Source organism: Kryptolebias marmoratus, linkage group LG2 (genome assembly GCF_001649575.2).
Source record: "Kryptolebias marmoratus isolate JLee-2015 linkage group LG2, ASM164957v2, whole genome shotgun sequence".
Taxonomy (NCBI): Eukaryota; Metazoa; Chordata; class Actinopteri; order Cyprinodontiformes; family Rivulidae; genus Kryptolebias; species Kryptolebias marmoratus.
Window position 1 is genome coordinate 4,562,602 of NC_051431.1, and position 13,250 is coordinate 4,575,851.

Sequence of the window (13,250 nt, forward strand, 5' to 3'; positions counted from 1 at the left end):
TGACCCATTTTAGAAGGGCCCCCTCTGCCTCCCTCTGAGCTCCTGTGAGCAGATCAGCTCTGATACAAATGAACAGAGGCAGAATTCTTGCTCCGACTAACTTTGCCCCACCCCATCTGCTTGCACAGAATACCTTATCCAGACATGTTTTCTCTGATGCAAACCACAGGGGAGCTTCATGCACACCCAGTTGAGAAGAAATAAGCAAAGGTAAACATGCTGCTCTCACTCCCCTCCTTCTTGTGTCATATCATATTTTAAGTATTGAATTAAGGCTGTTGTTGGCACAGCAGGGGGGCATAGTGCATCTCTTGCCTGTCTTCACTTGGTGTTGAGGACAGCTTCTCATCGATCTGCTGCCTGGCACAGCCACTGTCACATATGGACTCTGGCCCAGGAGCTTTTAATTAAAGAGCATGTGAGAACAGCTCCCAGCTGCCATCCCTGTGAAAGTCGACACCTCGGGCCCTCTCACACCTTGCTTGATACAGCAGTGCTAATCAAAGGCGCTTAAGGGAGAACAAAGAGCACTGTACAAAACGAAGTCACCTCCACAAAAGAGGACATATGTGTGAAACACAGTTGTGTGCCGTTCAGTAACAGTCGGAGGAGAGAAATATCTTTCCTGCTTTGATATATGGAAAGCAGATGGAAATTGGAGCAAACCGTGATCAAAAAATGGGACTAGCAGGAGGGTACAATCATACTTTGAATTGTATGCAAATGTTTCCCAGAAGCTGGACCCCTGATTCACTTGGAAGACACTCAGGCTAATGAGGATATTATGATCTCTCAATGCCCTTCTCAGTGGCATGGCAGGATAGCACTGATGTCCTGATTTTGTAATATTCAGTTTCACCTTGATTAACCTGCACTTTCCCCAGCTATTGAAATCTACCAGTTTCTCTTACTCTTGCCCCAATTCTGCCCCGTTTGCCAGGGGGTGCTACTGGCTGGCATTATAGAGATTAGGGATCGCTATTACATGTTTCATTAGCAGGACATGCTTGTGGCACTCACCTACGGCAGTGGTAAGAAAGGAAACAGTCTCAGTTTCCTTCCCATCGTTGTAGACAGCCAGGTGCCAGATGCCTGAGTCCATGTACTGGATAAAGCCTGTGTCGTGTGTGCTGATTGGGACGAGACTCCGCTGCAAAGCCACAGGCCCCTCCAGACTGTGGATATCTTGAGCCAGGAGCCGCCGCCCATCCAAAAGTTCCACAAAGTCAAACTGCAGACAGATGCACAGAAGGTGAGAATTCCTGATGGATGGACCACGAACGCGGCATTAAGAGTGACACACAAGACTTGAGTGCTTCCAGGCCTCTTTACAGCAGGGCATCATTTGGTCTGCATGAATAACTCATCATTTCGGAGGAGCCTGAGTTAAGTCTCGATACATCTTAGCTGGATGGTTTGTGATAATTTCACAGTGCAAATATCTTATAAGAAAGTCTTGTTTGAAATTATTAAACTCAAAAATGAAAAGCTGGGGAAATTAAATGTAAAGTTAGTGTTTACCAAATAACATCTGCACTGATTTGCTTCATATCAGCAGTGAGCCAATGAATACCAATGAGACAGCTTTTCATTTTCTGCTGCAAAAGGATAGAACATTTAAATTGTATGTAATCAGTCACTGGATGAATTTTCTACACTCGATGTTTAAAAAAAAAAAAAGACAATCCTGATTTTTTACCAAAAAATAATCACACTGGACATCAGTGCAAGCAAATGTTAGGCTATGTAGGCTCTGTTGAACCACTGTTGCATTTACAGCAGAAAGTCTGTGAAGCAAACAGCCAGAAATGATTAATAACATGATATATCTCATTCTGTGCTTTATGTAGATGGGAAATTAGTGGAAAGAAAAATCTTCTTCTCTTGGCCCACAAGCCCAATCTACTTGTGTGATTCATTGATGGTACTGAACCAGAAAAAATTTGCAATAAATCCTTTCTGTAACAAAGAAGAGAATTCATAATCCAATAGAGAATATTATGGTTTGTATTCACGTCGCTCTTCTACACAAATAGATTTTTAAAAACAACAAAAAACAAACAAACAACCCAAAAAAACAATTTTCCAATTTATTTTATGCAGAAGGGGAAAAATGAGGAACAAAAGAAGCAGATTTTTATGCCATGTGACTTTTCACACAGCATCCCATTTATAGTTTACCACTGTCTTTTTCATACAAAACATAAAATATGGTGCAGTAAACACTTTTCAAACTTAAGCTTTCAAGCTCAGCTTTCATAAAACAGATGAGAAAAACAGACTGTAACACACACACTGTACATATACTGTCAGCAATATGTAAATATTATTCACCTGAGTGTGTGACGGAGGAAGGCCTCTCCTTCCATATATTCCCACTAAGGCATCTTTGCTGAGTGACACATTGAACTTCAGGTACATGGGATGATCGATGAAGACCTGGGATCTCCAGAAGATACCAGGAGGAATCTGCTGAGCATACTTGCGGCCCACGTCAATCTCTCCCATATCTATATAGCTGTCATCTGGGAACAAGCTGTCCAATTTGCCTGCATTGCACATGGAGTTAATCGGTCAAAGAGATCACATCATTAATCCAGCAAGTGGAGGGGCATGGGGAGTCAGTCTACCGAGGCTCGAGTCTGACCATATCACAGACATTTAATCACACTGCTGACAGTCAGAGAAAAAAAAAACATAATGAATGATCCCTCTGACCACTGCCAGCAATTACCAGTTACACTGTAGGATGGAGTACATAGGTGAGAAATATTAAACTGGGGTTATTTTATATTGAAATGTTTAAAAGAAAATGGTAAAAAAGTAATAAATGTTTTTACTGGTATTATTAAAACAAAGACAACCTATTAATAACCTGGCAAAAAATAAAAAAAGTATATTTTGCTGCTGTTAAGAGTAAAACTGAACATATGGTGTGGACTTGACAAGACAAAAAAACTGCCAAAATATAACTGTCTTAACACTGGGATAGTGAGAAGTAAAGGCAGTAAAATGAAAATAGTGATTATAGTAGAGAGGGATTTCAATTGCCGCTACCTGCTCAGATATTAGCACATTTACCGGCAGAAATCGCCCATATGCTCCATAATACAACTTATATTGGACTCAGCGGAAATGGCAACATCTGTTTGACTGTGTAGATGAGCTAATTTCAGCAGCAATGTCGGCCGCCGCAGACATCCATACAAACTACTCCCAGGACTGGGAAGCAGACACGGCTTTAGGTTACACGTGGCACACCAGATGGAAGTCCCCTCAAAAGTCCATCAGTGACAATGGGGTTTATCAGAGCAGACAGGGCACACTCCCCATCTCCCAGATCAGGGCTTTACATAATGCTGCAGCCCTCAAGCTCATTTTCCACATGTTGGGTAAGTGTGTGTGTGTTTATGCAGCCCATTAATGGTGTGCTCATCAGGCTGTTTAAATAAATTATAAGGCGAGACCAGTGATAATGGGCCTCGTAGTTAAATATTTTTTTGTTTTGCAAGCTAAACTGCAACATAATACTCTGGTGCAGTCAGAAAGAGCGAGCTACAAAGAGCATACATTTGCATCATCTTGCGAAAACATTAGTTAGACAGGCATTGTTTCTGGTGACAGCACTGCAAAATGAAACTATTTAAAAACTATGGCTATTGATTTCCTATCACCAACAGCTGCCATGCCACTGCTCTGCTGTAGTCATACTTGTTGTTGGCTAAACACACGTTTTGCTGTCTGATAAATGAAAAAGACAACTCTTGGATTCATCTATATGGTAATAGCCTCATCTTCAACCTATTGTAGTCTGCCAGGGGCAAATCACATGGTTTAATCTGCAAGCATTCCTTCAAAAATGGGAAAGAAAAACTTTCTTTTTTATTTGAGTTGAGCAGTTAGTACCGTTGGGTGAGCACAACCTTTCTTTGGCTGCCAGGAAAGGCAGTCCAAGCTGGAAGATGAAAGAATCACATCCGTTCTGAAGGGGGACAGAGTGGCTAATCCCCTTCCAGCCCCTCGATACTCCATCCCTTAAGCTGCCCCATATTCTCCCTCCAGGAACAAATAACACTTTCCCCACTTACAACAACTTTTATAGGATTACAATGCAGATCTCTTTGGATACCATGGAGACAGGCGAATGCAAAGAGAAGCTGGATGACAAAATTATTACAAAGTTGCAAAAGCTTTGAAATGCCATCTGTAAACTAAGATTTGCAAAACTTTCCCGGTTTAGTGCTGTGCTTTTGTAAAGTGGGAGAATTAGGATGTTATGCAAGGCACTCAAAAACAGCAGATTTAATAAAGTGGGATAGTCTGAAAAACTATACATATATGATAACACTGAGAAAAAAAGATTAAAACAAATGCACTTACTATCATCTTTTCCCTTCCGATCAGGTAATTCCAGTCCTGTGTTGCCTAGTGGGGGCAAACTCAGGTCTGTAGGAAATGTTAGGCCACTTGTATTGTCTTCTGACAGCTGGTACATCTGTCTCTGCATGGGCTGCAGGTGCCAGTTTAACCCCAAAAGATGAATGGCTGAAATATTAAACAACAAAGGATCTCATAACCAAACTGTGTTAAAATAATTTAAAAGTACTCATTGCAAAGTCATGAAGACCAGTCATAAAAATCAGAAGGTAATAAACTTGATTAACACAATGTTTTTGTTAAAACAATGGGTAATGTGTCCTTAAATTTCAAAACTATACGCAAAGGTTGTGAATTGGCTACCACATTTGTTTGTTTACCTACAGAAACAGCCAAAGTGACACATTTTAAAGGGAATTTTAATTTGCAGGAACTGTGAGATGGAGAAATGGTGGTAAACAAGTTTAGAAACAATGCTGGGTTTAATAGTTAATGGCACTTTTCCCCCCAAAAGTGCTGAGCAGTAACATCTTCAGATAAATGGTATGCTGAGCCCATGGGACAACATCTGTCTCACCATGCCAGCACTGGCATGGTCCATACTCTATATCTTGTCATGTCCTCAGCTCTCTTACCTTTATGCTCTTCTACAAAACTAAAGGACAAAGTGGAAAAAATAAAAATAAATAGTAGCAGAGAGAAACCAGGGGTGTTCAATGTGAACAAAGCACATGAGGCACAAAGATATTTTACAAGGTCAACAAAAGAAATGTCCTTTGGAACAATGGCAGCAGAGCGCGGGACAGAGGAGGAGGGGCTGACCATGACAGATCACCAATAAGAGAATGGACAAGATGAGCTTAGCAAGGCAAAAGCCAACTCAGAAGGCAACAGTCAGCAGAAAAGGCCCAGAAATTCAATATAGCTATTTCTTTGTTTGGTTGGTTCTTTTGAAGTCCAAATAACAACACAATTTAATTTTAAAAAGTGAAATTACTGGGCAGTCTTAGACAAAGCTGGGAATAGAACATCTTTAGTTGTTTTCTTTTAGGCTGTGCTTCTTCTTTTTTTAACTTTATTTTCTTGTCTTTATAAAAAAAAAAAGCAATATTGCTAGAATACACTTGACTGAACATTTATTACATCTTGTTTTTGCACCTCTTTCATTAAAAAGTTTAAGTTGCTCTAGATCTGTAATCAACCAATTCAGATTATCTGACAATTACAGTTTTTAACATTTAGGTTTTAATTAACTTTTATAATTATTTTATTGAATAAAGTTTCCCTCAAAAGTTAGAAAAGGAAGTAAGAATCAAACAACCAAATAACAAATATTAATAAACACAAAAAAGTGACTTTTGTTTTAATAAACATAGAGGCACTGTATTTTCAATATGATTTCCAAACACAAAACTCCCTCATTAGGCTTCTTCAATAACTGAAATAAAACACATTCTTATAAACCTAATCATAATAATATTTCTAGAAGCATAATTTATTTTGCAGCATTTGCCATTGAAACAGAACAATGTTTGAGTATGGTAAGTGAGAAACATCTAAAATGAATCCCCAAAAACTGCACTAAATCTTAAATAGGGAACCCGTTATATAGCTGAAATTACGATGATTTATATGTTCAGGATCCTTTTTTGAGAGGGGAGGTGTGATAAACAAACAAACAAAAAAAGACACACTACTTTTGGTATATTGTGGACTGCTGTAGCCTGAGTTTCAGATTCTGTTTCTTTATCAGTTTTAATTGATCAGGTGATTTATTAAAATTGATCTAGCAAAGGGGCAAGGATTCTTTCTGTTTGAAATGACATAGGAATCATGCAAATGTCTTTCTTTGATAGTGATATTAATAAGTAAAAAAGGATAAGGCTTGGAATGGATTTGAGGTGTTTTCTCTTTTTCAAATTTGGCCTTTAAATCTTTTATAGCAACAAAAGTCTATCTAACAACACTGAAGACAAGGGGAATATAAAATGTAACAATGAAATGAAGAAGTTTTCTTGACCTGCTTCAGCTACAGATAAACTTAAAACTGACAGGACACCCACCTGAATGTGGCGAACATTGAAAACATCGGGCTACAGGAAACGTAAATAACTTATTTGAGTTCTCTATGAGTAAGTAAAGACAAGGGTGGAAAAAAACACAACTTTCAAGATGATGACAGCTCTGTTGCAACACCAGCATCTGCTCGGTGGTTGTCCAGTGCTTGGTGGAGAGATGGTGAGAGTAGAAGGCAACCAGAGGAGTGACAGATGCTCTGTTTGTCACTTTGTAAGCTCCACAAAGACATCCCTTTTGATCTGTAGCAATACATTGACTGACGAAATGAAAAAAGAGCCAGCGTATGTTGCTGAACGATTGCAAAGTCACCAGGCAGGGTGTCATTCCAAGTGTCCCAGTAATCACGTCTTTCTGAGATCCATTCTTCATCCCATTTGCCCCTGAGGCTTCAAATGGAAAAAGTTGAAAATGATCCCCCTTCTCGTCCTTTAAGGCTTACTTCAGTGAAATCATGGTATTTATAATATGCAGGACAATGATCGTGAGCCAGAGAAGAGCAATTTTGTTTTGTGAACTTTGCAGTCACTGCTGGAAACTCAAATGTTGAGCAAAACTGGTAGAAAAATCAAGACATGTAGAGCTACTTCTAAGGAGAAGGCCACTGGAAATGAAAAGCTGTGTCTGAGTGCCAGTGGTTCTACTGACCTGTTAAGAATACTGCACTCTAGTACTGTTCGTTTTGTCCTGAGCACATGTTGTGCCCTCTTTTCGCTTATCTCTTGGCAGGAAGTTGGGTCATGCCACGTGCCAATTAGGGAACAAAGACACTGTAGTTGAAGACTTTTAAGCCCAGTCGGAGCGTGGGTCAGTAAGTGCTTCTGTCGCCTGTTCATAGCACTTTTTTAACTAGTGCACAGTTCAAAGGAAGCTATGATGAGACAAGAATTTGTTCTCATCTAGCTGAAGAAAAGTAAGATATTTTTTTTTTCCTCATCTTACTGGTAAAACTAAAGTACTGTGAGCCTTTAAAAGAAATCCAACTGTCTTGAGCGACCAAAACAACTAAAAATTTGGAATAGATTTTTTTTGTTTCATCCACGTGCCTTTTAAGTCTTGTACAAACTAAAATGAACATGGGCTAAGACACAGCATCAATTAGTATGTCTTGTAGCTTACTTTGAATAAATTATTCCGGAGCGTATTAACATTTGTTTGCTGTTTCACCATGGGAATCGCATTAACTTAAATTTTTCAGATTAATGTTCAAGAAGAATATAGTATGTCCCCAAACTAATGCAATAAAGAAATACAAAAGCATTAAAAAATAAATAATAAATTAGTATTAATCTAAATGGGCTAGCATCTTATTGAGCTGCTGCATCAGCATTGGTGCAAGGTTGCAAATTATCACCTTGGAAATATTACTAAAATTCGAAACTAGTAAAACTCAGTAAATCTGATACTGAAAAGCTGCTACAAGCTTTTATCTCATCCAGGTTAGAGGACTGCAATTTTCTATATGTTGGCCTATAAAAAAAGTCTATAGCAAATCTGCAACAAGTTCAGACCACTGCTGCCAGAATGTTAACATGCACAGGAAGAAGGGAGCACATCACTCCAATAATCTCATCTCTTTACTGGCTTCCTGTAACTTTTAGAACTGATTTTATTATTTTTTTATTAGTTTATAAAAGTCTGCATGCTTTCGCCACCCCCATATCTTAGTGACATGACTGCCAGATATGCTCAACCAATTCATTAACATCATCCAATAATAATCTAAATATTAGTGATTCCTATGACTAAGATGAGGAAAGAGGAGGCTGCTTTTAGTCATTATGGCCCCAAACTCTGGAACTCTCTCCCAACAAGGGAGATGTTTTTGACAGAGAGTCATAAATGGAATTTAAAATCGATCTTTTCAATAACTACTGAAGAAACATCAAATCATTCAACAATATTTGAGACATCACCTGTCTAATAGTGTTTTTTTAGTAGAAACAAAGCATTAAAACAAAGAAACTATATGTAGAACAGTCTGTAATTTCAACTGTATTCTTTTGATTTTTATGCTTAAACATTTCTGCCATTATCACTAAAAACACAACGATGCAACGTTTTTTTATGTTTGGTTGGTTTTCCTAAAGCAAAAGAAGAAAATAAAATAAATTTGATATTCATCATTTTGTTTTCCAAATTCAAACCCAAAAATCTTTTATCGACATGATCAAAATTGTATGCAGCCAATTTTAATCCACATTTTCATTAAAATCCTATTTGTCATCAACTACAGGTCATTCATTCTTTTTGCTGTTTGTAGATCTTTTTCATTAATGTCTTTTTTTCCTGTTTAAAAAAAAAAAACGATGTCAGGGGGCTGCGGTAGCTGGATGGTCAGTGCTACGGTCTCATAATTGTGAAGCTGCAGGTTGGATTCCTGGTTGCATCAGAAAAGGCATCCAGTGCAAAACAAATTGTTTGTGTGTGTTTGATCACTGTGGCAACCCCTAAAGAAGGGAGCAGTCAAAACAGGAAAAAAACAAAACAAAACTATATGTCACAATTTGACATAGAAACTAAAAAGACAAAAGCTTCATACAAATAGCTGTAGGCTTTTTGCAGATTGCTTCGCCTAATTATAAATAGGTCAACGCCTTTTGTTGAATGCATAATTTGATGGTAAAACTGAAAATAGCCCATTCAGATCATAAAAAGGCCAATTATGAAGTACTAAAAAAAAAGGCAAATGTGTAAAATCTGATTTGCAGAGAAGTGTTTTATGGGTTGGAGGATCACGGAGTGAAAAATTTGCCAAGGCCCAACCTCTCTGTCCTTGACTGGATACCCATGGTGAATAAAAGTGAACACAGGAGGATACTGATGACCTTAAAAATGAGGAACGTATAACAAATGTGCTAATGAGCAAGCAACCACAGAGAAAATAGTGCCATCAAAAGCTCCTAACCTTTTTGCACTTCAAAATGGGTCAATTTACACAGCTGTGAAAAAAGAAAACCACGCTGAAGTCAAAAACATCTGTCATGAGGCGTAATTGGGTTTATTAGACATCTCATCCAGAGTTCCCAATTACAGGCCTCAATAATTAACTGCACTTGAAATTAAATGTATTTTCTCATCAGCCTTTAATTAAATGTGGCTCTTGTTCTTGATTGGAATTTCCAATCTAAGGGCGAGGTTTGGACTCCAACATGTTTACTTGTGACGTACCAGGCGATGGTCTGAGCTTTGCAGGGGATAATTACCTAGTCTGATTAGACACTGTCAGGCTGTGATAGGCCTTTTTTATTTTTTTGGCCAGGTCACAAGCAGACAACAAATACCATATGTCTACTGCAGCAACCAAACCCCACTGCTGATGCCAAAACAGCAGAAGTCAAACCAAACTTGTCAGTAATGCAAAGATGATATTCCACAGATAATCACCATGCAAAGCAACCCATTGATTCTTATTTAGAATCAGAACTGTTCTGAATTACAAATGACTATTTAAATGACCATGGTGACAAAAAAATGAATAATCCGACTTTAGTTGGTTTGGCCTCAAGGTGAAGCATAAACGACAGCTTTTCATGACTGTTACAGCCCAATGAATATCTATAACAAATGTGCTGAAAGAAGAATTAATTTATCTCCCTGATGAGGGCCATGCAGAGGGATCTGCCTTTTCTTTTCCTTTATGCAAATGAACTGAAATGTCCTCATCATTCTGCTATTTAAATTCTTTCTTCATCTGCGTGAGGCTGGATTCAATAGTGACACCATTTATATGTTAAGAAGGCATTCACAGTGAAACAGATGCACTGTTATAACAAAAATATATTAAACAAAAGTGTGAATCAACTCCTTTTTTTAATGTGAAACAACATACCCGACAGAGCTTAACTTATAAAATATGTGCTGCAATTTATTTTTAAGAATGTCACACACTGTAAAGCTGAAAATTATATATTAAAACAATAATTATGCAATTATTATACAACAGAATAAGTGTGTCTACTTTCACCTCAGTGATGTGTTATTCTAAACCTTATTACTTACTTCATTTCAGTGTTCCTTGTGGCCCAAGGGTTGATAATAAACTTAAGGTTGTTGGAAGTGCCAAACCAGGAACCACAAACTTCCAAAAGTTTGACAGTAGAGGAAGCTAAACTCTAACATTGCACCACTCTTCTTTGCTTGACTGCACTGATGCTGCTGTCATTAACCAACAAAAATATGTAAAATAAAAATAAATGCTCCCTTAAATAGACATGGGCAATCTATATGCCTCAACAGACTCCTTTGAGTTCAAATGATGGGATTGCTTGCTTTGAAGGGAACTTTTGGTAAAGAGACAATGTAACTTTTAATAGCTGAGCCTTTTTGTCATTTCAGCTTCCCTTTCTATTTTGAAATTTGGGGGTTTTAGCAAAGACTTCTTGTGACGGAAAACACTTCTTCTGTAGATCACACAGACAAATTGGGAGACTGTGTGCTCAGATATGAATATCAATCCTTTGGAGGATGAAAGCAGACAAATTGAGCAGAACTGATTTAATAGCATAACTTAGTTGATGCTCCTCATCCAGCTGGGACCTGGGAGAGCTGGTCAATCACATTCTGTAAGATGAATATTCTAACCGTGCAGTCCTCTCCTGTGTGATGGCTGATGTCTTTTTAATCTATTTCCTATCTAGCCTATTCACAAGAGCGAGACACTGGGTGGCCCATCTGCAGATTCAACCAACCAAATCTATGAATGATAATGTTTTTTTCTGACAAGTTGTGCGAGAGAGGAGTCAATCTATGAGTCCCAATATAACTACGCTCATAAAGCCTGAGATTCTGCACTATTAAAATGGATGATAGAAGGAATACAACTCAGCATCCTGCCTGTGTCTGCGTTTGAGTTAGGGGTGGGGCTGAGGGCATTTCTGTAAAGATAGAGATTTTGGAGTGTGTGGAGCTTTCAAAGCAACTCACCGATGAAGTAGGCTAATAGGAGCAGCAGTGTTACTGAGATGAGGATGGCACTGAGAGCAGCACATTTCCAGTTGCAGTGCTTGTAGGGTTTCTTCAAGCTGAAGGCAGGTCGAGAGAAGGTGTTCCGAGGTAAAGGGCGTGGGGGAGGAGAGTACACGGTGCTGGAGGTCAGAGGGTACCCCGGAGAGGTTGTGCAATACATTGGCGATGTTCCACCTGGTTTGAACAGGAAATGCCTAAGAAAATACATTTTTCTTGTTAGTTTTAGGAGAAACCCTCTTAACCAAGCATGTTTATGAATCTAAGGGTTTATACCAGAAGTAGTTTTTGTGCCATCAGGTTGAGTGCAAAGTGACACTGATGCACAATAAGCTGAGCAAACAATATTTGTCACGTGTGCTCTCAACTCTCAGACACGCTCACTCAACCTGTATCATGTGCGCGCTCAGCTCTGCCTGCTCCTTCACTGGAGTTAACACAAAGTACGGCAAGCTGTTTTATAATATAATACAAATCCCACCCATATCTTTAGTAACTATTTTAGATTTTAAAAATAGAAGTTCTGTTGATCACAATAACATGCTTACCAGTCATAATTGAAATAAAAGACATTCACAAACACATTATTATAGGCAGAAAATACAATTTAAGATCCACAATTCCAATTGTACAAGCTCATCCCTAACTGAGGAAAAATTAAATAATTTAAATAAGACAGCTCAGACATTTTACAAGCCTGCTAAAACTTTGACATTTGATTTTAGTAAAGCCTGATATGCAATCTTATTCAGTTTATTTTGTGTTTTTTAATTTAAATTTCATCTCTTTATCTTTTAACGTTTTAAGTTTTTTTAATTAACTTTTAAAATTGTATCCGTTGCTTTTGATTTCCTGAAATTATGTGTTTAATCATTTTTGGCATGTTTTATATATTGTACTGCCTTTAGTTCAACTTGCATGATTTTAAATGTGCTTTACAAATAAACTGACACAGACATAGTTAAAAACAAGTTAAAAATATCTAGAAACTAATAAAAAATTTAAGTGGTTGATTTAACATTAATGTACAGCCTAAATATGCATTCTAGATATCAATTTTTATTATTATTATTAATAATAATAATAATAATACATCAAATATATTTAAAGGTTATTTTACAGAATTGTAATAAAAACATATCTGCAATACATATTAATATATTACAATAATGTGATTGTAAATATGTTTTATTTTCATTCTAGCCAATCAGAATGTTATTGTACTGAGATAAATGTATTATTAAAATCTAAATCAGTAAATAGTTAAAGGAGTAAGATTTGATAAGATGATAAAACAGCCTGATATACTTGGTGCCAACTTGAGCGAGCAAACAGGCAGAGTGTGTGACAGCTTAAACACACACACATGACACAGGTTGAGCGAGCATGTGAGAGTTGATTGTATGCATGAAACATTATTGTTAGCTCAGCTTTATATCCACGTGCACATCAGTCTCACTGCGCTCTCAACTTGACGGGACAAAAAAGTACTCCATATTTATCCAACAACATGTTTCTCCAGTTTTATGCAAATTTGTTTTCAAAGACAAGCAATCCTGTCAACAACAATCATGCTTAAGATTAATAAACACACTAATTTATAGTGGGTGATAATTTGTTTATGCATTCATGTCAGTGTAAAAGGAGTAACCCCTGCAACCATTTGGTGTGAAGGCTCTCAAGAGGAGCGATGCAGAATATAACAGGGTTGGAGACTTGTAAGAAGCAGAATTATTCGCCCTTGAAGAGCATGCTTGGCTATCTCAGAAAACACGTGTAGCAATACACTGCATGATCAGCCCATCAGAGAGTCAGTGACAGAGGAACTATAG

The 13,250-nt window shown here is 37.8% G+C and overlaps 1 protein-coding gene across 14 annotated transcripts in view; it reads right to left on the reverse strand.

Annotated features, from left to right (window-relative positions):
- The window catches only part of tenm4 (teneurin transmembrane protein 4), a 165,069-nt gene that overhangs the window by 71,621 nt on the left and 80,198 nt on the right, over window positions 1-13,250 (reverse strand). For all 14 annotated transcript variants that reach the window (XM_017416404.3, XM_037981872.1, XM_017416393.3 and 11 more), the window contains 4 exons: window positions 11,380-11,615; window positions 4,381-4,545; window positions 2,335-2,549; window positions 1,021-1,231 (listed from right to left, as the gene is read on the reverse strand). In XM_017416404.3, coding sequence (XP_017271893.1) covers window positions 1,021-1,231; window positions 2,335-2,549; window positions 4,381-4,545; window positions 11,380-11,615 — 827 coding nt within the window. The remainder of the gene's footprint in view (window positions 1-1,020; window positions 1,232-2,334; window positions 2,550-4,380; window positions 4,546-11,379; window positions 11,616-13,250) is intronic.